The sequence below is a fragment of the Daphnia pulex genome, chromosome 5 (genome assembly GCF_021134715.1).
Source record: "Daphnia pulex isolate KAP4 chromosome 5, ASM2113471v1".
In the NCBI taxonomy this organism is placed as follows: Eukaryota; Metazoa; Arthropoda; class Branchiopoda; order Diplostraca; family Daphniidae; genus Daphnia; species Daphnia pulex.
The window spans coordinates 10,351,433-10,377,166 of NC_060021.1; the positions used below are offsets into that span (position 1 = coordinate 10,351,433).

Below are 25,734 nucleotides of genomic sequence, written 5' to 3' on the forward strand. Positions count from 1 at the left end.
TTGTTGTACACGGGGGGAAAATCAAAAAGAATCCCAGCCACTTTCTCAATCTAATGTTCTTTTTTTCTTCCTACCAAAGACCAAACCAGCCCAGCTCTCTCCTCTCGCGCACGTCAATCTCCCATCCGAGGTACAAACGCGAGCGCGCGCGAGTCCGGCCAAAACTATCCCAACAATGTCAACTTGTCCGAAAACTTCCCCCCTTCAAAAGATTCCCGAGACCACCGGAGAAAAAACCAAAAACAACAAACAAATATTTCAAAAATAAAATAATAAAAAAAGGTGACTGATATAACTATATCTTCTGCAGCTGCAGGAACATCCCGGGGACCCGTTCTTCATTGATTACCCCCATCAACTTAACAAGGCATCAAAAAAAGACAAACAAGGAAAGGTCAAAAAAAGAGAGAGAACCAAGGAAAAAACCTTGGTGCACAGCCAAGCGAATGAAGAAGAAGACGAAAAAATCAATTTGATGGACTATGAAGGCGACAACAATAGAAAACGGATTCGTTTATAATATATCTAAGGATGCGTAGGGCAAGAAGTTTGGGTCATTATTAACCGGAGAGTTTATAAAAATGATTCAACAAATATATATTTAAGGATATTTAAGGTAAAGATAAAGGAGACAGGCGTCGGCCAAGCGTGCTTGGAAATCAGAGCTAATGGCATTTAATAAACGGGGCGACATTTCTTTGCCTTCTTTCTCTGTCAAAAAATTGTGACGAAATAGAGACACATTCTTGACGATTGAGTTTTTACCTACGAGCTCCAGCAATTAGAAACATCCATCGAGCTCCATTTCCCACCAATCTGACTCGCATCGGCGAGTCCGTTTTGGCTAGTGCCACGTATTTACCAGATGACATATAATAGAATAGCCATTTTTATTTTTTACAGCTCTTCTGAGAGATGTCAGAGGCACACAGAGTATCATAAAAATGATGGGTGAAAAAAGTGAGCTAGCTCTAGATTTACTCCGGACATTGGCTGTTGCGCTTCTGCAATCGCTCACCACTTGTTTTCTTTTTCTTTTCCCTTACCAAAAGGGGGGTTCCAATTTTTACAACGAGCTCAGGGCTCATAACAACACACAGAGCAGACCCTGGACATGACAAAAGAAGCTGCTGACTGGTCGTAAAAGAAAAAAAGGAAGGAAATAGTAAAAGAAAAAAGAATCTAGTTCAGTTTAACAGAAGTCAAAATAATACCAGTAGAGTTGTTGCAGCAATCCAGCTCAGAGCTCTCGCCCGGATATGGATAACACACGGTGGGCAACAACAGTTGTATAGTTGAGACATATTTACAGGCCTATATGGCCCCCATATAGACGATGGCAGAGCCAGCTCAGAAAAGCAAAGAGAAAAACAGGCCTAAATGTTTAGTCGATCGGATGGATATTATAGGAAATGGTGTGGGCTGTTTTCATTCAACTGGGCGCATTCAAGTGGAGGTAAAAGATGATTGTGTAGTATATCCCATCAGATCAAATAATAGACGATTAAACTCTTCTCTTTTATTTATTTTTTTTTTTCTTTTCACCACCGCCGTTAAGGTGTGAAATTTATACAGGGTCCCTTTTGAGTTGTTCTTTCGGCCGCCATCGGAGACTTTTAGGCCTCTAATAGAAATGTGGAAAAATATCTCCATCCGCGTGTCAAAAGAAAAAGAAAAAAGGGGGTCCAGGGTCGATGGACAGTTAAAGATGAGAAGTGAATCCATACGTCGATGATTTAAAAAAGAAAAGAAAAAAAGGATCGTCGAATATAAATGAATATAGCCACGCAAAACATATTGGGCTGTTTTGTGGCAGCAGCAGCAAGGGCGGTTTCCGGGGCGGCAACGGAACCGATTATCGTTGTTTGGCTATACATAGAACGAATCAAAAGAGCGCTATATATGCGATTCTAGAGCTCTTCTTCTTCTTCGTATTTGCCGATACAGTTGAATCTATTTGATAGATCCGTATTCTCTGAGGACCCTATGGCCTTTTTGAATGTATTAGCCGCGCTGGAGAAATAGACAGTCAAAAAGGAAAAAGAAAAGAGAGCCATCATGAACTATAGAGGAGATGAAGGGTGCTGGCACTGCTGGCTGTTTGGTGACTGGCTAAAAATATCAAAGTGTCTACATGTACAACACACACACACACATAGTAGAAGCGCCGATGTAGACCTCCGCCGACGTTTTGACCCAAAGGTATATATATGTATAATTTTCCCATGAGCGGGTGTGACAAATCCATCTGGTCCGTCCACCGCCACCAGCAACCACCAGCCGACCGTATCGCCGTCACCAGTTTCATCTTGTCTCCACACAAGCCAACACAGGTAATACATCCTACAGGCACTTATGTGTATATCCATCTATTCTCGTCGTTCAATACGTATAATATACACATTGGACACGGTTATCTCGCCTCTAGCGTAGACAGTCGACACGGACAACTGTATACATTTGGAAGGGCTGAAGAGGAGGAGGAGGACTGACCTGTTGTGCACCCCAGCCCCGGACCATTTGAGAGAGAAAAAAAAAGACAAAAAGGTCAAGCCAAAAAGGGTCGCTAATGAAGCTGCTAGACTGGAAAGTTCAAAAGAAGAAGAACCATTCAAGAAGTTTTTTTTTTTTTTTCAAACGAAAATTGACAAAACCTCCCTTCACCTCTGTAAAAATAATAAAAAGTAGGAGGAAAAGAAGAAGAACATCAGCAGCACCAGCCAAAAAAAAAAATTACTTTTTTCTTTTTTGGTTTGGTGTGTGTGACGACGACCCCGCCTACTAAACAGTATACCCCTGGAAAAAGTCTGATTCCGCCGGGGTCCACCCTCAACTTATTCTTCTTTAACTGTACGATTCCAGCCCAGGCCGATCCTTCAAGCTAGCTAATCACCAGCCGGCTGTTGGTCAACACAATAGACATAGTCAATTGTTCTGTCACGGTCAATAATGACCACCCATCTCTTGTCCAGCAGCCGTTCAATGTACACTTGAATGGAAAAGATCGGGCGAAAAAATAATATAAGAGACACATCAGCTTGAAAATGACAAGGAATAAAAAGGGCGGGTTTTTCTTTTTCTCTTTTGATCAAATCAAAAGAATAACTTTGTCCATATAGGCCTGAATATACGAGGAGGTACCGGTGTGGCGGCAGGCTCCTCTTGGTCAAAAAATTGTCTTGAACATTACACTTTGCTTCAAGTGTTTAAAAATTTCAAATATTTTCGAATGTGATGGTTTTCTACCCACAGAAAAAGTTGTGAGGTACAAAACAAGCCTGATCGGCAGTCGTTCGACAAATGAGATTTTTAGTGAATCCTCACTGAGAAAAAAACAAAAACGGAGAGAAAACAGTTGCACAACAACCGCCTATAGCTCAGGAAGAAACATAGTCCGTGACTACGTAATGATTGATAACCAACCCCACCAAAAACCGCCAACAAAGAAGAATAGAGATCGATTTTGTCTCCTACCTTTATGCCTGGGAAATACAGCCAGGCATCTCTACAGTTGCTCCATCCATCCGATGAAGATTTAAATGACACCAGACGGGATAGGGTAAATGGTGTCCCTCGTGAATACACCCACATTCACATGGTGTATCTATATGAAAAATAAAAAATGGGTTAGTACGAATAAATATTGAAACAACAAGTCAGGTAAAGATGAAAATGAAACACTGATGGGTAAACCTTGATTGTTAATAATGGAAGAATTTAAGGTTTAAATTTAACAAACTGCATTGATGCAAGTCATGCATCATTCAAATATGTAACAGGTCACAGAAACAAAACTAACGAAAATCATTACCCCACAATCGATGATCCTTGGATTGTTGCTGGTGACAGGTTGCCAACACCTGCCCAAGAAAAACTTGCAAATTGTGTAGTTATGATGGCTGGTTTTGGCCTCAAATCTGCAAAAAGAAAAGGGTTACATAGTACCAACCAAATGCCATGCATAGGGCAATCACATGGCAAATGCAAGCAGTCAGGATTAAACTTTTCACAAATTTGGAACAGGTTACTTTTCTATGGCTCCCACAATCATTCTATTAGTAATCTTAGTTTTATTTACCCGCTAAACAGCATGAAGAATAAAGTTTATCACAAACAAATAAATCTAAAAGAAATCTTGAACCATGCCTGAACTTTGTCTTTGTCTTCTCGAAATTTTCAATTGCAGCAGACGACACTTGGCGACATTTCGCGCAATTTTCTACTAATCAGCATTCTTACGATAATGCGAATATGCGATATCGATAGAAATTATAAATGATAAAAAATAAAAATAAAACTCTTCCTTCAAAATGCAAACCACTCAAAAACGATAAGAGAATTATTTGAGGAAATAAGTTTTAGTTGAAATCTAATACCATTTCTGTTTTGGTATGTCATTCCCCCGGTAAGACGATTGGGATTATTTTCAATATCAAATTTTTCGTCTCAAAAAATTTGATTAACCCCACCCTGGACGGACAAGATCCAAATAAAAATTTGCATAAAACCCGCCCTCATAACACCCCCCAGGACTCTATTGGAAAGCCAAAAAGGGAATAATAATGTATAGGTATGAATTGGGCGATTTACTTTGAAGCAACGGGGGCGTCGTCAACGGCCATTGTCGCTGCAGCTGAAGAGATGCGCGTTGACGTCTCCGCTGGTTCCTCGTCTCTCCCCCCATCCATAGGGAGTGGCCCACCCGTTGGCCCTGCATAATTGGAACATATACATACTATATGTATACGGCGGGGGTGCAGAGAGCTGGCCTGCTGCTGGCCCCGCGATGCGACACCTTTTCTTTCTTGTGTTAGACACACCGTCAGAAGAATTAGTGTGGATGCCGCTGGTCTCTACGAGCTGGGGTTATTTCCACCAGGGCGCAAAGAGAAGAAGAAGAAGAATAACGCGCGGGTCCCACGGTCGGAAACTTGGCCGCCGCCAAACGAGGCCCAGTCAAAGAAAATGACAGCACATGCCCGTCTGCGCCCAGGTGAGAAAAAAACGGGCGAAAGAGAAGAAGAAGACGGGAGAAAAAGGTCGAACAAGCGGACAAACGTCTCAACTATAAAGAAAAGAAAAAGAGACAAACTTTCATCTTCATCTTCTTCTTCTTCTTTCAATGTCCTCGTAAAGAGCTTATCGGGTTGACGAACCGTTCTGTTCGGGAAAAGAAAAAATCTAAAAAAGGCCGGACAAGCAGGAGCAGCAGCTAGGGGGAAATAAGATGTTGGAGACCATTGGGCCGGTTTTGTAACAGCAGCAGAGCATCGCGATAAGCTGGACAAAAAGAAGAAGAACTAACGCGTCATTTGGAATAAGGGAAAGAAGAAGACGAAATATAAAAGAAGCTCAGCAGCACAAAATGATAATAGAAAAAGGGGCCCCAAGTATTGTACGACATCACGTTATCTTTGTTTCTTTCTTTTCTGCCCGTCTGCTGCAGCACGGCCCCCCTCGCTTTTGTTTGCCATGTTGTCCGTTTCTCTAGCTGTGATGTGTTACAACAGTTTGCTGGGCGCCCACAGTCTTGTCCAAAGCCAATGACGGGGTCCATCCTGAATGGGAAAAGGAAAAAAGCCCTTGTTCTTCTTCTTGTATTTCTCGTTCATTGTTGTATGGTTATTTTCTAGGAGCCATCAGACTTGGCCATCAGCAGTCGGAGCCGGCCGACACATTGAGAGCGGCCCACTCGTCGTTGTGTCGCGCGCCCAGTCATAATAGCCGAGGTGCACACTAAGTGCGATGTAGTTGCATTGTGTATATGTACACACAGAGAGACGGACCTATGTTGTATAGAAGAAAATAAAGATGAACCTATATATATGGCCGTCTAGGCCTACCTGAATCCGTCCCACAAAGTGATTGAGCCATCGGATGACACATTTATGGCCGGCAGCAGCAGAATGAAACAAAACGACGAGCAACAAGTGGAAATATATAAGAGAGAGAGAGAGTGGCAAACTTTTTTCTTTAAAAGATGGACACTCAGAGGGAGGCCGGACTGATATGCCCAGGCCCCAAAAAAGAAAGAAAACTGTACATATAGCCTTTGTGTCTATAATAAAGTATATAGATACCATTAACTAAATTCTCTCGTCTCTTTTTTCTTTGGAATAGATTTTGTCCATTTCTTCTGTCTTGTTGGTGTTGCCCAGTTTCCCTGGACAGCTCTGCCCCCATTGACAATAAATATATATATGCTCTGCTCCCTGATCATAAAAGTTGATGATCTTCTTCAAGATGGTCAGCCCAGCAGCCACCATGGAAGCAGCAGCTTCCTAAGGCACACGCACAGAAGCAAATCCCCCTGGCCATTTCCTCCTTATATGACCCCCCCAACGAACCCAAAATACAATCAACATTTTCTCTCTGTGTCTATGAGGGGGGGTTGATTTCATTTTTGTTTTACATCCGTTGCTGGCCTCCCTATAAAACTCCCAGAAGAAGAAGAAACAATTCTCGTCAGCCCACACCGTTTGTTTGTTGTCCGTCCCTTTTTTTAATAATATATTGAGAGTCGATATCCTGGGCAATAAAATTCCGGTGCCCACCTCCTCGTCGTAGTCGACTAAATCAATTGGAACGAGAAGATAATGCGAGCAGCCACGTTCTCCATTTTTTGGATTTCCAGCCATCATCATCCGTCATCATAAAACGGACCTCTGGATCTCTGATGACCCTTTGATACATCTACACACGCTCACCTTGTGTGTGTGTACACATATAGCAGGCCTATATAGAGTCTTGGTAGGTGGTGGTGTGTGGGCTGGCCCTTTTTCTCTGTGGTGGGGGTCTGTATCCATCCATCTCATCCGTCTGTCTTAGATAGATGGACAGAGAATAGAGATACATGTTGGCAAGTGTGAGGTGGAATGTCGGGAATGTCTGATGTACACGGGAGAGGTGATGGTTCTTCTATCGATCGATTGGGAGATGAGCGTTTAGGAGCGCCCGCAAGTGGGATCCATCACGAATCCATTACCGGCCATCTTCATCTCCATCTCTCGACTTTGGTGTGTCTATATAGGCAATATCATACGTACGTACGTGGTATATATCTATCCATCTCTCGCCCTTTTTTCTTCTTCCTTTTTTTATTTTCATCGATCGATAGTGTCAGCCCAGCAGACACCTTAAGGGGGGCATTCCACCAAAAGATTCTTCTTCTTTTCAAAATAAAAATTCGGGTGTGATTTGATAAATTCTTATATAGTATATAATGTACTCCTCTGGCTCTAGGCTGTCATACGTCATCACCCTGGATTGAATGTGCAACAAAGAGCGACTTGTCTATTTTATTTTCAGGGTGACGCCATTTCCCCCCCCCCTTTGGCCTGTCACTTTTTTTCTCCCTCGGCTGGACGGGAATGCTCGATCGCTGGGCGGATCCGTGCTGATCAATTAACAGCAAGGCATATATCTAGTATATCTACAATATCATCTAAATATAGTCGTTCCTTATCCTATATATCTAAAGCTGTGTGTGTCTATTTTCCTTTTGAGATGTGATGTAATAATGTTAATTGGAACGAGCTCGGCCATTGGCGTCGCCGCCGCTCGTTCGGGAATAGATGCATGAATATTTGATGAGCGGCGGCTATATTCTTCTTCTTCTCGCACCTATACACACACTGGGTGGAATATACACAAGGGCCGTCTATTCTCCGCCTCTTTGATGGCCGTGGCGAGATGTTTTCATCGAGTCGCCACAACGACCGTCTCTCATTTTCTATGCACACACACACACATACAGAGAGACTATTTCTTCCTTCTCTTTTGAGAAAAAGAAGGCGGAGATTTGAGTAAAGAAATGTATAGAAAAGAAGAGATCTCTTACACTATAGTCCGACCTGTCGCTTTCGGACTCGCCCACTTCTCTGCTGGGCCAGCTCACGGCGGCGGCGGCGGCTCTTTTTCGTGCGTCTCTATTCCCGCGCGGTTATGGCGCAACGAATATATATATTCCTCGTTCGTTTATACGACACCCATTCTTCTTCTTCTTCTCTCCTAGGCGAAAAATGGGGAGGAGTCTAAAGAAAAAGGTAAAATCAAATAAAATTCTCAAAAGGAATTTGGGACGAATGAATTGACTCTCACACAAACGGCGGGTTCATATTTTTCTACACAAATTGCTGTGACACGAGAATTCCTCGTTTCTTTTGATCAAATGATGGGCGGCCGACTTTTCTCACCCGTGGTGGTTAGTTGGGGTGGTTGCAATGCGAGTGTGTGACGTAATAGACTTGCCGGTTGCCGCCATGACGGCTGCCAGCTCTGCCGCCATGGCGCGGGGGCTGCCACTCGGTCGGCCAAAGAACTGCCGAACCGAAAAGAGAAAAGAAGCGGATGACAGGTTGAGAAAACCCTACAATTAAGGCAGCCCCAGGCTGCCCGGCTCGGTAGCTCTCTTAGACACATCGTCGCTGGGGCTGCTGCTGCTGCTGCTGTATACTATAGATTGGCGGCATTATATTCAAACCGAGTAGTATATACCTACACTGTATCTATCCATACAGACATATATAATAGACTGGAATTTGATGGAAAAGTACGGACAACACACACCTTTCGGCCATCACCACCGTCGCATATGGTTAAGGGAGGTGAGCGATAGATTCTCATTAAAGCCGGTGACCAAGCAGAGCTCTATAGAGAGCCGAGATGGCAAGTCCCGATGTTGTGTGTTTGAAACGACCGCCGTTTCTTTTCTTTTTCCCATTGGGAACAGAAGAAAAGGAGGGCAATTTGTGGGTCTAAATAAATATATGCAACAATGGCCGGCATTCTTTTCTTTCTTCTTGTTGTGTAGTTTAATTGGATGTACCGCAGAAGAAAAAAAGTTGCCGCTGATGTGAACGCGTCATCGCCTCTGATACACGTCACACGTATCAAAGAATCGGTTAAATTACAGTTTCTTCTAGTATAAATATAGTACGGTACTATCCACGGACAAGTTACCAAAATAAGAAATAGGCCTACAAGAGGAGGTGAAGGGGATCGATCGATAGGGAGTCGATGGCTAAGGTAAATGTATAACAAAAAGGTGTTGAATGTTTCACCGTGCTGGAGATGGTCCGGCAACAATGGCAATTCGGTGAACAAGAAAGAGTCGCACGGGGTATACAAGAGCCTTGATGACAAATGGGCAAGCGGCTGTTGAAGAAAATAACGCAACGACAAAAGGAATAACAAAATAACAAAATACCCCCCCCCCCCATCCTCCTGGATGTTATACACTGCACAAGAAAAATAAGATAAAGCGGATTGGTTGTTGTTGCGCGCTGGATGGATCAGGTGGACGGTCGTGTGAGGAATGGAGGCGAGCAACTACAAACAACCCCTCACACCAAACTGCTGCTGCTGCTGCTGATAAAGACGTGCTGCACACCACGGCTAATTAATAGCCGACAATCTGATAGGCGGTCTCTAATTATGTGCAAGTCTCAGCTGGGCGATTGTATCACCGAGCCCAAAAAGAAAAAAAGAAAACGGGGCCGGCCATCAGCATCAAGAGCGAGAAGAAGAAGAAAAGGGCGACTCTCGCTGTGCCGTGTGTATGGACTTGTGGCACCTCCATTAATAGCTGTCATCCGCCAGTTGAGAGAGAAGTCAAGAACTTACAAAAAAATCAAATAATAACACAACAAAAAAGAAAGAAGAAGAAGAACACCTTCCCAACTCAAAAAAAAAAGCTGTGAGAAATGTCTAAGGTGTTCTGTTCATCTTTCAATCGCCGGACGCGTCTAAAGAACCTCACACCGGTGAGACTAGCTGCTGCCCAGGTAGATATGTACATATACAAATGTATATCCAACAGCATTTATTTCACATGCAGCGCGAGATGAACCGACTTGATTAAGAGCTCGGTGATTTGTTGAGACGACCGAATAAGAAACCAGTGCGCTCATTCTTTGACTCTACGCACAGAAATATTTATAATACCATCTCTTGCAGTGGCAGGGATATAAGAGCTGCATATGGCTCTGATGGGAGGAAGAAAAAAGAAGAAATGAAAAATATAAAGCGATGATCGCGATAAGCTCAGTCACGGCTATACAAGGTTGTTTAACCAACATCTGGGCTCCGGCGCGGCCGACATGGTGTCGAAACTTGCACAATAGCCTGGAAGAAGAACGCACAAACTACACACACACACACACAAAATATATATAACAACACACACACGAACAGAGAGAAGAAGAAGAAGAAGAGAAAGACGTACGTGTGACTTAAAAAAAATAAAATAAAATAAAAGAAGGTGACAAGAAAAAACGAAAAAAAAAAGCCGGTGCGCACTTCTTCTTCTTTTTTATTTTATTTCATTTTTTTATATTTCTTTTGTATTTATTTATTTATTTTCATTTCGTTTCTTTCTTTCTCTCTCTCTCTCATCATCTGGCGTTCCACACCGCACGCTGAGTTGATGGCGGAAATGTGGCTGTCTCCGTGCGGATTATACGACTCTGCCGACTCCATGCTGTGCAAACGCTTCTATCTTTTCTCTCTCTCTCTACACACTGTGTGTGTGTGTGTGTGTAACTCGTATATACTACAACATGTATAACCAGCGCAACGTCACCTGGTCCCACATGGCCCACCTCCCCTTCTTTTTCTTGTTCTTCGTTTCTTCTGTTTCTTTTTGTATTTTATTTTATTGCTCATTGCGATCTAATTGACTATCTCTTCCGTCACCAACCCAAAAGCCGAGGGGGGACTACCTACCACCTGAAATATAGGCCCTTTTATTTTTCTTTCTCTCTCCCAAACGTGTTACTATATATACACAGGCCTATGTATGTAGCAGAGTCGTGGAACCAACGAATAGAGTGAGAAAATACAAAAAAAATTGTCTTAGGATATTCCACGCATAGAGATTTGGCCAACATGTCGAGTTGCACCAATCGGATTAACATATTAGCAATCTTCAATCTACTCTACTTTGTGTCAGTTGGCAGATTGGTGATGGTCTTTTTTGTGGGGGTTGATTGGCGGCGAAATCCTTTGAGCTATCAAGACTTGGTCGACTCAATGGGATTGGCGGCCGACATTTTCTTATAAGTCGACACCTTTTTTTTTTAGCCGGAAAAAAACGGAAATCCGCGCATGGAGCGGCGTGTTTATATCGAAAAGCTGAAAATTCTTTCGGTGAGAGAATGGCGACTTTGAAAATATATTATTAAGAAGGGAGGAGGAAAAAAAGGTCTATATTAAAGCGGATACACATATAGCCATGGCCCAGCAAACAAAACACAAATGTATATACACACACACTGAGTGCTGCCCCTGTGAGTGTGTGTGTGGTGTTGATTAAAAGAAGACCGTCCTTCCGGTCCGGAGAATTCTTGACACCTCCCCCCACCACCAGGATGGTATTTTTCTTGTCTTCTCACACCTCTTCTTCATCCTCTTTTATTTCAAAGAAAAATCTTCTTATTTTTTTAAAGTAGATAGGTCCGAATCTCAAAAGTGTCAAAGCGGATCGGATGTGTGGAGTAGCTCTAAGCGCGGCGGATGATTGAAAACTTGGCGCATTCCGGATGGATATAGACATGGGCGGCCACACTGATTATATAAGAAACTGTGTACAAACACACACTCTGGCCCGTCTAGGTGTGTATTATGTCGACGTTTGTTTGGCCGGCGAAAAAAAGAAAAAAATGTTGCTTTTCGATTGGCCGCGCTCGTTCTCCCTGTGGAAATAATAGGACAGCCGTATTTATGAGGCTTGATTATGATGATTCTTATTTTCTCTGTGTTGTTTCTTCTTTCTTTTTTGGGGTTGGACGCAGCACACGCATATAAATCACGATGACCGTCACGGTTTCCGCCATTGTCACCGCTCTCCAGCCGACACACACAACCCACATCAACTTTATTTCCCTTTTGTGTGTGTGTGTTGTTGTTGTTGTCTTTATTTATTAACATTTTATTTTTATTTTCAGAATTTTTTTCTTTTTATTTATTTTTCACCTTCCGGGGTAAATTACAAAGTTGCGACTGCTGGCATGAGCGCACTTTGTCACTTGAACATTTTTTAATATGTAGGCCTACTGCGTGTCGCCATGGCCGCTAGAGTCAAAATTCAAAATGATCTGTGTGTCGGCTATAGTTGCGTATTGATACACACAGCAACAAAACAGAACGCATACATGAATTATAGTAATAATATAGTAGAAGATGTACTGCACTATAGTCTGTACATTATTATGATTACGACTGTGGTAGATGTGTAAAACATGGGAAGCGATGGAGTGTGTATATAGACACAACAACAGCCGCAGTGAATGGCGGGCGGCTCATTCATCACTCGGCACCTGTTGGCTAATGGACCTGGTTGGAAGCACCGCCTTGTCACCTCCAACAGCTCATTTACAGCACCTCGCCCGCGTGTATATCTCTCGACACGTCATTTTCTTCTGTTTCTTGTACATTTGTTGTGTGTGTGTCTCCCGTTTTGTTTCTTGAGAACAAGAGAGGATACGGCCCAAGCTTATCGCTTTTTATGATGATGATTTCTTCCATCTTTTTAATTCTTCTTCTTCTTCTTCTTCTTCTTCTTCTTCTGTTTTTATTATCACAAGGAGCGTAGATCGTGAAAAAAGCCCCGGAGAAATCAAAACGCAACAGGGCGTCTCCTCTGTGCTGTTGCTCTGCTCCGCTGCAATAAGCAGCCAGCCAGCCAGCCCCCGTTCTATAATACCAAACACTTGCACACACACACACACACCGCAGCATACACACACACACACACGGGGATATATATAATCATCATCGCCACGTAATAACAACCGCACCGGGGCAAGGTGGATCAAATATATTTTTCTTTTAATTTTATTTTTCCTTTTTCTTATATTCAACGGGAAAGAATAAGAAGAAGGTGGTGGTGGTAGCCTGCTGGTGTGGAGGAACATGAAAAGAGAGAGAAACACATTCCAAGCGAATGAGAGAGAGAGGGGGGGGGGGAACAACCGTCGTCCGTATTTCTTCGGTTGCCGCTGCTGCTGCTGTGCCGACTCTCTACACAACTTATATCTCTCTGGCTGACGCTTCTTATAATATTTTCTCTGTGTGTGTGTGTACCGTACCCTGGGTCCCTTTGCCTGTGGTATAACCTGCCTGGTGTAGTAGTAGTAGTATAGCCCAAGCCGCCACCGCCGCCACTAATAACCCGACTGTTCCAGACTGCGTGGCACCCCCAACGGGCCTCCTAGGGTTCTTCTTTTTTTCTTTTCTTTTCTTATCCAGCACTTGGCCCGTTTTCTTATATTTTTATTTTTTTTTATTTCATTCTTGTCCTTTTCTCTTCTTCTGTCGTGTTATTTTACTTTTTTTATTTCATTTTTTTGTTTCCCGTTTCTTTTTATGATTTCTTTCCCCCCTTTTATTTTATTTTTTCTTCTTCTTCTTCTCACCTGTGCGACTCAAAGAGCTAGGGGAAATAACATCTTCCACGCTCGACACTCACACTGCTGCAACGTAGTACATGTGTATGTACAAGGAATCTTTTCCCAACGTTTTTTTTTTATTCGGGGGCTTTGGATTCCATTGATGCAGCCCATGCACAGAAAGACCGGGCATACACAATGGCCACGTACAAATTTTGAAATTCGACACGAAAAAATAAAAGGAAAACAAGATGACCAACACCTGAAAGACGATCCTGCTGATTATATATATTGATCTGTTTTTTTCTGGTAGACCTTGGTGGTGGTGGGTACACGTCTGACATTCCTGGATCTAGTTGTTGTGTGTGTAGTGTCTTGTCACGACTAATTGGCCGTGAGGTTGGAAACCGGAGAAACCGGAATTGTTTTAGAAGAAGTTTTCGGGGGGACCAACTTGATTGGGGAATAAATATTTCTTTTTTTTAAATATTTATTTTAAAAGCTGCTGAGTTGAGTGACGGCCGAGTGTCGACTGCTGGACTCCACCTCTGATATTCTTTGCCCGGCTTTTGCGTCTCTCACCTCTTTGTCTCTGTCTGTCTAAAGCGTTGCCCGTGAAAAACCCCTGTGAAAACATTTCTCTGAATAATACACACGAAACTTATTCTAATCATCATCTCCCCTCTCCGCTGCTGGCCCGGCTGCTCAACGGCATTTTGACAACGACAAACAACACAACAACATGTAAGAAGAGAGAAAACAACAAGCTCCAAAATGCCCATCGGGACCAAACAAATGGACCTCCCAATCAGGAAATGGGCTATCGGAAAACCTGGCCAGCAGCAGAGTGTCCGTGCACGATTGTGCGGACGCGGACATACTCTCCCATTAATTATTTGAACGAAAAAAAATAGTAATAATAAGTCGGGGTTTTTTCTCGTTGTTTTATATTTTATTTTATTTATTTATTTGTTTGTTTTATTTGTTTTTTCTTCTTCCAGGGTTTTTAATATTTTTTCCCTGCCCATGTTTTGTTTCTTTTATTTTCTTTCGTGAACACCAGCAAGCCGGTGAACCTGCACGCGCGTTTCTGCAATTAAGTGACCGAGTACGCCGGACCGGAGAGATAGAGAGAGAGACCCATAGAAGCGCGGTCCGAATCCAAATGCGGTTAAGGCATTCCTCCTTTTATTTTATTTTATTTTTCTTGTGTGTGTTTCTTTCTTTCTTTCTGGGTTTTTTTTTTTGTCTTGTTTGTTCTTTTTAATGGATGGTATCCATTGAGAATTTACGGCAACACCGGAATGAGTATATGGTCAATAACCAATTGGCGTGGATTATAACCGCCGGGGTAATAAAAATACACGCACACAACAGCAGCCAACAGCCAGCGAAAGAGAAACGAAATAACACACACGTACGTACGTACGTACACACTTGTAGAAATGAGAAACAAAAGGTGAAAAAAATAAATAAATCGCCGTTGGAGGTGGACGTTGGATTCCATCGTTGGATGGTGTACTGGCGGCCATTTACTTGCACGCAAGGTGTAGAGTACACAAACGATGAATGCAGCTTAGCTAATAGAAAGGGGGGCTGGTTATACTATTACGTGTATCATCGAGTCGGTGAACTGGATAAAAAGCCGCGCTTCCGGATGGATGGGAAACGGCCGACATCGTTATCCTCGTTATTCCCGAATGTTTTGCATATTCCCAGTTGACACTGGGAACAAATTTTGACGGGGAAAAGAATTGGGAACAACAACAACAACAACAGAAAAAAAGGGAACGGCAATTGGTTGGTTAAGAAAACTCAGCTGCAGTTCTCTCTCCTCATTTGGATGCGGCCATTTCCTTTTCTATTCCGAGTTGATTATTATCCCGGGCCAATTGTTGTTGTTGTTGTTGTTGTCGCTGTCGGCCATGCACAGAGAGAGAAAGAGCATCGCCGTCCATACAATTCCCTTCAAAAGGACAAATAATAGCGAAGCTTACAAATAATCCAAAATGAATCGAGGCGGAGATGATGGAACAACCCCAAAAGAGAAAATCAAAATGTACAATTGCCCGGCTCCTTTTCTATCTCTTCCAACACATTCATTTTTTTTAATATTTTGGGTTGTTGTATTATATTTTAAATAATATTTTTTCTCTCTCTTATTTTCCAGGCTGCTGGCGTATAAGAGAATGAACATAAGGAAAAAATAAAAGAACTGAAAAGAAAAAGAGAATGAGAGAGGAAATATATAGAGCCTCCCCCGGTGGGAGGACGACCGACGAGGGCACTTGTTGCCTGGCAGAGAAAAAAAAAAGTCAAATAACAAAAGAAATACCCGAAGAAAAAATATAAAAAAATATATATTTGTACATAAGAATTGTGGTGTGGTGAACGGGCCAGACAGCTTGGCACCGGCAGAGTGTGTGTGTGGATTCCCGCGCCGCCCCGATGGCAAAACTTCTTCACACACAAGCACCACCAAACATATAAGAGTGTCGAGGGAGAACCAACAACATGTGAAGAAGGTGGGAGAAAGAAAAAAAAAGGAGGTGGTTGGTGGTTGTGTGAGGAGAGCCCCACCAGCCTATATCTATCTACACCTCTCTACCTACTACCTACTGCCTAACGTCTACACATATTCGACTATAACCCTCACGGTGGGGCGTCCGTTGTGTTGCGCGCTGGCCCTCTGTGTAACATCATTAGCGTTTTTCATTAAATCTGTCGACTTGTTGCTGCCAGCCATTTTCCCCTACCCTACCGCTTTTTATATCGACTTGATACACCTCAACTATACACACTAGTGCGGGTAATACAGTTGGGGAAAAGAAAAAAAAGACAATTTTGATATTATAATAATTATTATAAGCTTCGATGAATGATTCGCGGGGTCGCAAGTTTTCTTCCGGGTGTTATGGATCTATGGGCCAACTATACACGTCAAATAGAAAAAGAAAAGATTTGATCAAGGAGGTCGGGTGATGAGAGAAATGGACGCACCGAGTGGCTGCCAGCATCACAGCATCTCTCTCTTTTTTAATATCTTTCTCCTACCATGTATCTGACTCGCTTTTGGGTCTGCTTTATACACTTTAACAGTCACTTAATCATCCTGTTTTTCTTCTTCTTATATGGCTGCTGCTGCTGCTGCTGGATCTCTTCTAAAATGGATGGAATAAGCGGCCTCTGGTGTTGTTCAACAACAAGCCGACTGGGAATTGTCCGAATAAGCCATCAAACTCCGAAATCTTGTTCTTGATGAGAGAGAGATAGTGTACCGGCCGATGAATAAGAAAACAAAAATAAAAATAAAAAATATACGTACGCGTTGGTTTGAACTCGACTTGAGAGAGATAGGAGTTCTCCTGCTGCTGCTGCTGCTGCCATCCTTCCCATAATCTCGATGAAGACGGGTTTATATATGTGTATATTCCTCTTTTGACTCGATCCGCCCAGCAGCAGCAGCAGCCGACGCTATAAATTATCTCTTAATCAATGTCCTGGCACACCTTTTGGTGTAGTACAACATAACCAGATCCCCCCCTTAACACCTCATCATCTTCTTCTCTCTTTCGGCCCAGGCAATTAGCCTACTGTGCACGAGATTGGAAGACATGCCACTATGCCGCCCACGGGCCAGCAAGCACTCTCGGCCGTCGGTAATCATTTCATCAAAGCTGCAAGTCTCATCATCATCTTCCATGGCTTCCGTTGAAATAACCAACTTGAAAAAAATTAAAAAATTTCTAAACTCGATTGGAATTCCTTTGAAACGGCACAACCCCCAACGATTCAGTTTAAAAGTTGAAATGAAATAAAGTAAACTCAAAAGACGTTTGGATTTTAGTTTGTTTTTTCAACACGCTTTGTAATTGATCTGAGATGACACGCATATCCATTTGTTTGGGGAGAGGGAGGAGTTTGAATGAATAATATCGTTATAAATTATGTACAAGTACAGTGGCAACTGAATAGGTAGACTCTATCAACTTTGTCTTTGCAAATACGTACAGGAGACACACACACAGACGCGAGGGAGCACATTTACTTGCATTTCTCAAATATAACATTGAACTCGGGGATATAATAATAGAACTGGTTCAAGACGCGGAAACCATATAATTCAAGAGTTTGGTTTGATAATTAGGATGAAGAGGTGAGGAGAGATTGGAGAGCAGACTCGAATTGAATTAGCCATTCGGATCAAGACTTTGATCTTCTTGAATAGGAGACGCAATTCAATGTACAAAAATGGACAGGAAGTAGCTCGAACCCAGCCATCCGGTATTACATATGTATAAGTTAACCAAGACCGCAAGCGGCCAAGTCAATTATGTGTGTGTCAACTGGGTCATTTTGGTGATGTCCGTCGCGTCATGACGGATTTTTCTAGCTGGTCCTGGAGATCAATGGCGGCGAGGTGGGAGTGGCGGCCAGCGGTGAGGTCGAGCTGGAACGGGCTAACTGCTGCTGCTGCTGCTGGGGAGAGACGGACGGTGGTAGGCCCATGCCCATCAGTCCCGTGTTGAAACGGAGGTGATGGCCCTGGCCGTAAAAATCGGCGTAGGCGGCCGCCTGTTGCAACAGCGGATGGCCTAGCATGCCGAAAGGCGAGCTGCCCATGGCCTGCTGCGAGCTGGGCGGCATGGCCGAGTGGCGGACGGGCGAGTCGGAAGTGGCCGAGCCCAGCAGCCGCTCAACCGAGAAGCTGTGCGCCGGGTGGTGGTGGTGGTGAGCTGGCGGAGTCGAGACGATCGAGCCCATCTTGTTGTTGCCGGCCAACGGCGAGCTGAAGCCGCCGCCCAGAGCTGTTGGCACTTGCGACGGATGGTGGGCCGACGGATGGCTGCCCGGATGGGCCAGGAGATTGCCGTAGCCGGCCGAGGCCGCGTAACCCACCGCCGTGCTATAGCGATACAAAGCGGCCGCCGAATTGCAGAGCGAAGCGGCCAGACCGGGCCAGGCTCCCGTCGGCGTCGAGTAAGGATGATGCGGATGCTGGCCTACCGATCCCGGATGATGGGCCGAATTGGGAGCCACCGGGTGGAATCCAGCGGCGGCCGCCATGCCGGGATGGACGGGCGGCATGCCAGGGAAGCCGGCCAACGACGGGAAACCGAAACTGCGCTTGAAAGCGGCCAATCGGGACCTGGAAGCTGCGGTGGATCTCCTGCGCAATTTGCCGGTGGTGCCACCGATGAAGACGTCGTCGCTGGACGGATCGAGCATCCAGTAGTTGCCCTTGCCCGGGTCGTCGTAGTGGCGTGGCACCTTGACGAAGCACTTGTTGAGCGACAAATTGTGGCGGATGGAATTCTGCCAGCCCTGCTTGTTGTCCCGGTAATACGGAAAGTTCTTCATGATGAACTCGTAGATGCCGTTGAGGGTCAGACGCTTTTCGGCGCTGCTCCGGATGGCCATCATGATCAGGGCGTTGTAGGAGAACGGAGGCTTCTCATTCTTCTTGGACTTTTCGTCTTGGCCGTCCTTTTTATTGCTGCTGGAACTCTTGCTGGACGTCTTGGTCGGCCCATCCGCACATTCTTCGTCGCCCGTTTCACCTTTGACGCCCTTGTGGCTCTTGCTGGACGGCTTGTCGGCTTTGTTGTTGCCTCCGCCTCCGCTGCTCAGGTTGATGGTGCTGGACGACTCTGAGGAGCAGTTGAGATCCTTGAGACTGGCCTCCTCTTCGCTCTCGTCGGAGCGCAACGGACTGACGGCCTCCATGCCCTCGACGTCCAGGTCCTGCTCCTCGTCGGTGTAGACGTCGTCCACTTCGCTGTTGTCACTGTACACGTTCTCCTTCATGGCCGTCGAGGAGGTGGACGAGTCGGGCCGGTGCTGCTGCTGTTGCTGGTGGTGCAGGTACGGGGCCGTCTCGTGGTGACGGTGGTGGACGGCCGTTTCCGGCAGGAGAGACAAAATGGAGAAGGACGGCGGAGCGCGGGCCATGGCCGGTTGTGGCAGAGATTGGGGGCCCTCCACTTTGACCATCTTACCACTGCTGCTGCCCGTCGTCGTCGTCGTCCTGGGAGTGCTGGGATCAGAAGCCAGTTCGAGAAGCGAGTCCAGCGTTTCGCTAACGGCCTTTGCTGCCTCTCGATGCTGGACACAAAATTCAATAACGATGGCACTTTTGCTGTTGAAAAAAACTAAACTTGGTCGCAAGTTCACACTTGTAGTCTGGGCAGAGATGCGAATGTGACGGACAGCTGTCAGTTATTAATAACAACCCGAATTGACGGATGGCAACAACAACAACTGGCCAAAATTTGAGATAAAGGTCAATAGTTGACAACTGCTGAGAGAGAGGAAATAAAAACCAAAACTTTGCTGGGCAACGAAACAAGAAGAGTACGTCTGTCCTGATCAGCGCTGGCTAGCCGAATAATGTCCACACCACAGATGGGCTCCCAGTTTTAATGTTTGGCCAGGTGGGCGGGACCTAAAGTTCTTTTTTGGTGGGGCTGGTTGTGTGTTGTTGGTCTTTGGCCAGGGTCGTCTTTAAGACTCGCCCCCCTTTTCGTTCTCGCTGGATGGAAGGAGACCATTCCGGCGGCCGGTCCGGCTCCTCCCACCATCATGGCAGCCGCCAATGAAGCTCCGGCTGGGGGCGGAGCGTTCGCTCGAACGGAAAGGGGAGGTTCCCTGTTTTATTTTTATTTTATTTTCTGGTTTGTTCCCACAGATGCGGAGGAGAGAGAAAAATTGCTGGGCCGTCGCCCGTCGGGGTATGTACAGGAAAAATAAGAGCCCCCCGACGTGAAACATCTTCATACTCTTATTGTTGTTGTCTACACACACACACTGTGTGTATACGTGTATAGACGCGTTAGAAAGCTCCATGTTCCAGGACACACCTCCCTCCCCTCGTTTACACTTTCCATCCATCCATCCATCCATCCTTGCTCCTATACGTGTTTTTGTTGTGTGGCTATTTTATCCTATCCATAGTGTACACATTCAGACGTCTCTATACTTGGCACGGCTATAGATGCGGAGTAGGTGTACACACACACATTTGGCTCTCCTCTATGCCGTACAACATTGACAAATATTTTCTAATATTTTGAGACGAGGTTCCAACGGCATTTTCCACTCGGTTTCCCAGAGGTTTTTTTTGTATTTGTATTTTTCTTTCTTTTGACTTTTTTCTCTCTCCCCATCATTCTTATAAATCCCATCAGTGCGATCAAAGCTGGATGCCTTTTCAGATTTTTATTTTTATTTTGTTAAGTTGGCGTCAATTGTCTTATGACTTTGAAATTGAATGAATGACGTGTCTGTATTCCGTTTGAACTTTCGGCATCAATTGGCATCGTTTCGTCAATTGCACAGCTGGAAAAACAGAAATAAATAAATCAAGAGAATAGAAAATGATTGTGAGCTGGAGAATGAAACTGGAACCGGTTAAACCGACGGGCGCCCTTTCACGTTGATTGTTGAGTCGAATTAAAAGTGTTGGAGAGAAAAGAGCCAGTGGTGGAAAAGAATTGGATTTTTTTCCTTTTTTCTTTCTCACATGGCCGACTCACAGTCCCCCCACCCTTGACTTATTTAATTTAATTAAACTAAAACTTATTTCCTCAACTTATTCCCTTGTCGTTTTTAAGCAGTTTGGATTTTGATTTTTGATCATAAAATTCTAATTACTAATCGATATTTTATTATCGTAAGCATGACTAATTAGAATAAAATTCGTCTGCTCTTGTTGAGTTGAAAATTTCGGGAAGACAAAGCAGAGACAAAGTTTAAGCATGGTTCAAGATTTCTTTTAGAGCCTATATTTCTTTTTGATAACTGTTATACTCCGTGCTGTTAAGCGGGTAAAAAATACTAAGAATACTATTACAATGATTGTGGAAGCTATAGAAGAGATAAACCAGTTCCAAATTTGTTAATTGTTAGTTCTGACTAGCATTTGCCATGTGATTGCCCTGTTGATGCATGGCAGTTTGTTGTACTATGTAACCCTTTTTTCTTTTTTTACAGATTTGAGACCAGAGCCATCATGACTACACAATTTGCAAGTTTTTCTTGGGCAGGTATTGGCAACCTGTCACCAGCAACAATCTCAGGTTAATCGATTGGGTAATGATTTTCGTTACTTTTTCCTGTGACCTGCCACATATTTGAATGATGCATGACTTGCATCAATGCAGTGTGTTAAATTTAAACCTTAAATTCTTCCATTTATTAACAATCAAGGTTTACCCATCAGTGTTTCATTTTCATCTTTACCTGACTTGTTGTTTCAATATTTATTCGTAACCCATTTTTTATTTTTCATTCAGATAAACAGCATCCCCTTCAATTGGAGAAACGTCCGTTGTCAATTGAGTTATGGATCTCTCTAACTCTTTCTTCAAAATGTGTTGTGTACGCCCATGTGAATGTGGGTGTATTCACGAGGGACACCCTTTTTACCCTATCCCGTCTGGTGTCATTTAACTCTTCATCGGATGGATGGAGCAACTGAAGTAGATGCCTGGCTGTATTTCCCAGGCACAAAGGTAGGAGACAAAATTGATCTCTATTTTTCTTTTTTGGCGGTTTTTGGTGGGGTTGGTTATAAATCGTTACGTAGTCACAGACTATGTTTCTTCCTGAGCTATAGGCGGTTGACTCTTGACTGCAACTGTTTTCTCTCCGTTTTTGTTTTTTTTCTCAGTCAGGGTTCACTAAAAATCTCATTAGTCGAACGACTGCAGATCAGGCTTGTTTTGTTTTGTACCTCACAACTTTTTCTGTGGGTAGAAAACCATCACATTTGAAAATATTTGAATTTTAAACACTTGAAGGAAAGTGCAATGTTCAAAACAATTTTTTTACCGAGAGGAGCCTGCCGCCACACCGGTACCTCCTCATTTTTTATTCCCGTGCATATTCCCATACATCCACAAGATATAAAATGCATGTTGAAGTGATCATCTCGGCGGAGGAAATCATGCATCCGCTTTGTGTGAGCTCAAAACTCTCCCTCTTGTATTATAGTTGGCTCGGTGTGTGCTGGCCGATTTGTCCTTGTGACAAACCGCAGGCCGAATAATAAAAAGAAAAAAGAGGGTAGACACACACACACACATAGACTATAGAAAATAGAAGAAGAAGAAAAAAAAGCATAATGGCGGAAATTCATCGTCCCCTAAAGGTTCTTGGATATGCAGCAGGGGGTTTTTATATAAATGTCCTGGTGTGTTTTTGATTCCAGCTTTTTTGTTGTGGAAGGTACACACACATATACATATACTAGCTCTCTCTCTATGTTGTGTGTACGTGTATTTTTTTGTCCCTGGTCTGAGGGTGCTGAAGCATGCAACCATATTGCAACCCCCTTTTTTCTGTCCTTTTTTCTTTCGTTGCACAAATTCTACAGGCCCGCCGATAAGAATGGAGGATTAAACGTTGTTTAGTCTGCTGTACACATATCCTGGCCAATGAAGATCTGGTTCCGTTTTTCCCTACTGTTTTTTCCCCCATATATATAGTCTACTGTACACGGTGTTTGTTCACTTTGTATTGAATAAGCGCTGACTCTGTGACTCTGATCTGCCCAGTAGCCGGCCATATTGCGTATGTATGTAGTATACAGACGGATACTGGTGGTAGAGAGTCCCTTGGTTCGCATGGTTGACTCTTCTTTTGATATGAGTACAAGTCAACCCCGCAGTTGGGGTTATTATACACATCCGCACCGAGATGTGGAGAAGAGAGAAGAAGGAAGAAGTTGAAAAGAAGAGGTCCTCTTCTTCTTCTTCTTCTGATTTTTGTCTGAATGGTTTTTCTTCTTCCAGGTCAGAAACCACGCGGCGTGTACAAACGACGCTGCCATTGTCGCCCTATACACACAGTTGTGTTCACTCGTGAGATCTTTTTTTCTCTTTTTTGATTCTCTGCTCGTTCCACTCGCGCGCACGCAGGAGAAGAGACGGACAGAGAGAAGCTCAAATCGGCCTAGATCACTTGACTGTTGTTGTGTGTGTATACGGCCACTCTCCTTTTTGTCCCCTACTGGAACTCGTTCAATTGTTGTCCGATTATATTCTCCTCTTTTGCAGTGCTGCTCAGCACAGCTCGCTGAATGTTTGAGGCCTTTTGCCGGAATCAAAAGAAGATTGATTTCTCTACTATTGGATGATGGCTTCCTCTCTTTTTTGAACCCCCAGTTTTTATTCTGTCGACCCCCCTTCAATGTCTATATTTGCTATAAGTTGAAAATTCTTACAGCTCTATATATTCATGGCTGGTCGCTCTGCTCTGTGTTCACACTTATGCCGGCCAGTCAGTTTGACGATGGATCTGAATGGATTTCCGCCCTGGTCAAAATTTAAAAATATAACGACCCGGACTTTTCCAAGTCATAAACAAATTCACATTACATAGTATGATGGGCGTGATAAATCCTTTGGAAAAGTCGTGCGCGTCTAAGATTTGAATCGATTATTAGAAGGCGGATATTATCACAACTGGACGTTTCAGTTCAAATGTCTCCATCTCAAAGTTTGGTCCCCTTTTCTGATAGTCATCTCGACCAGTGTGTGTCAGCTGTTTACCAACGTCTAAACTATACACACACACAGACACAATGTCTTGATGTAGATCCTCCACTAAGGCTATCGTTTTTCAATTTCACCGACACTGCGCTACTCAAGAGAAAAAGACGTTCTCTCCGCTTTTTGCCGCTGAGGTTCAAACGAGTGACAACTCCAACAGAGTCAACCCAGAAAGAAAAACCAGTGGATAGGAAGAGCCAGCAGCTGATTAAACGATGTGACGGTTTTTGGGATAGAGCAGCATCACCAAAAGGGGGGCGCGGTCTTCTTTCTTTCTTTCCCCAGTTGGTGTGTGTTTGTCTCTTGGTGAAACGCGATCTAATCTTCTTCCAGCTATAGCCCGTATGCATAAATATATTCGTTTTTCTTCACACGGAGCTGTGGTATGGTGGTGGTCAGCCAGTAGTCAGATGAAATAGAAACATACACGCCACACTATGTGTGTATAGAGCTTCTAGAGAAAGATAGGCGTGACTCTTGTTAGTCATTCCTGTTTCTCCTCCAGCAGCAGCCAACTCGTCTTTCCATACATGACACGCAAACTAATGTTTGCTGGGGCCCAGCAGCCAGCCTCAGCTTATTCTCTTGTTCTCCCAAAAGTCATTCGGTCCGCAGCTCAGATAAATACAAAGACAAACGCTTGTGGTGCTGTCAATCTTTCTCGCAGTGAGGAATAGCGTCGCTCCCAGAAAGGCGAAACTTATAGCGAAGCCAAAGAAACGAAAAAAAAAATTCGAAATAATATTTAAGGCGGCGCCCTTTTCCAACTAAATAAATCAACTTCAACAACAACAACAGCGTGTTGTGTAGAGATTCTTCTCTCTTTTCACCCAGCTGGAGATGTTAGACGTATACACACACACTGGCTGGGAAATATCTTTAAAGAATGTGCGCCGGGTCCGCTCTTGATGATATGTGACAACTCTACATGTACATATACAACCGACCTATGGTTATGTATGGCCATCAGAGTGACGTCGTAGTATATGTGCTGGGCTCGGCGCACACTAATGAAGCAATTTGTGTGTGTATACGTGTTGTTGGCCGCATCATCCCTCTTCGGGCCTATCATATTCGGTAGGCGTGACTCTCGATGTATCAAGAGGAGCAAAAATGTACACGGGGAAAAAATAGGGAGGCCGGGAAGGGAGGGATTTTGATGTGCGCACGTTTAACAGCACCAGCTGTCGGATGCTCAATAAATTGGTTGACACGGATTGGAGAGAAACTGCCACTGTCTCTTTCTTCTCTCTATATACATATATTTATAACAGTATAGAAATATATGGTCCATCCACTCTATGTAATAGGGGGGGGGGGGTTATAGGGGCTAAAAAGGGGGCTGGGACTCTCCTTCTTCTTTTTTATATAATAGGCATGTATATATAAAATAATCGTGCATGTCTTTTGTGTCAACGAGCTTGGCGTTTTGCTGGTTTGTTAGATCTTGTATATAGAGCCGGGCGGGATGCTGGCGGGGGTCTATATAGATTTCTGACGTCAGAGCGGAACGGTGAAATGATAAATCCAAAAGGGGGGGGGGTCACTCCCTTTTCTGACCGTCATATCTCCCGACTTTGACGCACAATATCAACGCGTGTGGGGTGTTGGAAAACTCTGACTCTGCCGGCCCAAAAATGGCTGACTCTGGTTGAATTAAGAGTGATTCTTTTGATCGGCAAATAACGTGGCGACGACACATTCACACAGAAACGAGTTTCGTAATAAACCATTTCTCTCCACTCTAGTGTACCCAAAAGTCACAGTTCAGTCGAGTTTTGTAGAGCTGCTGC

The 25,734-nt window shown here is 44.0% G+C and overlaps 1 protein-coding gene and 1 long non-coding RNA gene across 2 annotated transcripts; one reads left to right on the forward strand and one right to left on the reverse strand.

Annotated features, from left to right (window-relative positions):
• Positions 1-17,234: 17,234 nt before the first annotated feature.
• Positions 17,235-19,778, reverse strand: LOC124194550 (fork head domain transcription factor slp2-like). Its single transcript, XM_046588795.1, has one exon. It carries the CDS (start codon positions 19,380-19,382, stop codon positions 17,778-17,780), a length of 1,605 nt encoding a protein of 534 aa, XP_046444751.1. The 5' UTR covers positions 19,383-19,778; the 3' UTR covers positions 17,235-17,777.
• Positions 19,779-21,126: 1,348 nt separating this feature from the next.
• Positions 21,127-21,861, forward strand: LOC124194551. Its single transcript, XR_006874913.1, has 3 exons — positions 21,127-21,214; positions 21,381-21,479; positions 21,683-21,861. It is a non-coding gene; the product is annotated as an uncharacterized LOC124194551 (long non-coding RNA).
• Positions 21,862-25,734: the final 3,873 nt, after the last annotated feature.

Bases quoted from the DNA above. Each gene is read 5' to 3' on its own strand.
- LOC124194550 (XM_046588795.1), bottom strand. From the start codon at position 19,382: ATGGTCAAAGTGGAGGGCCCCCAATCTCTGCCACAACCGGCCATGGCC.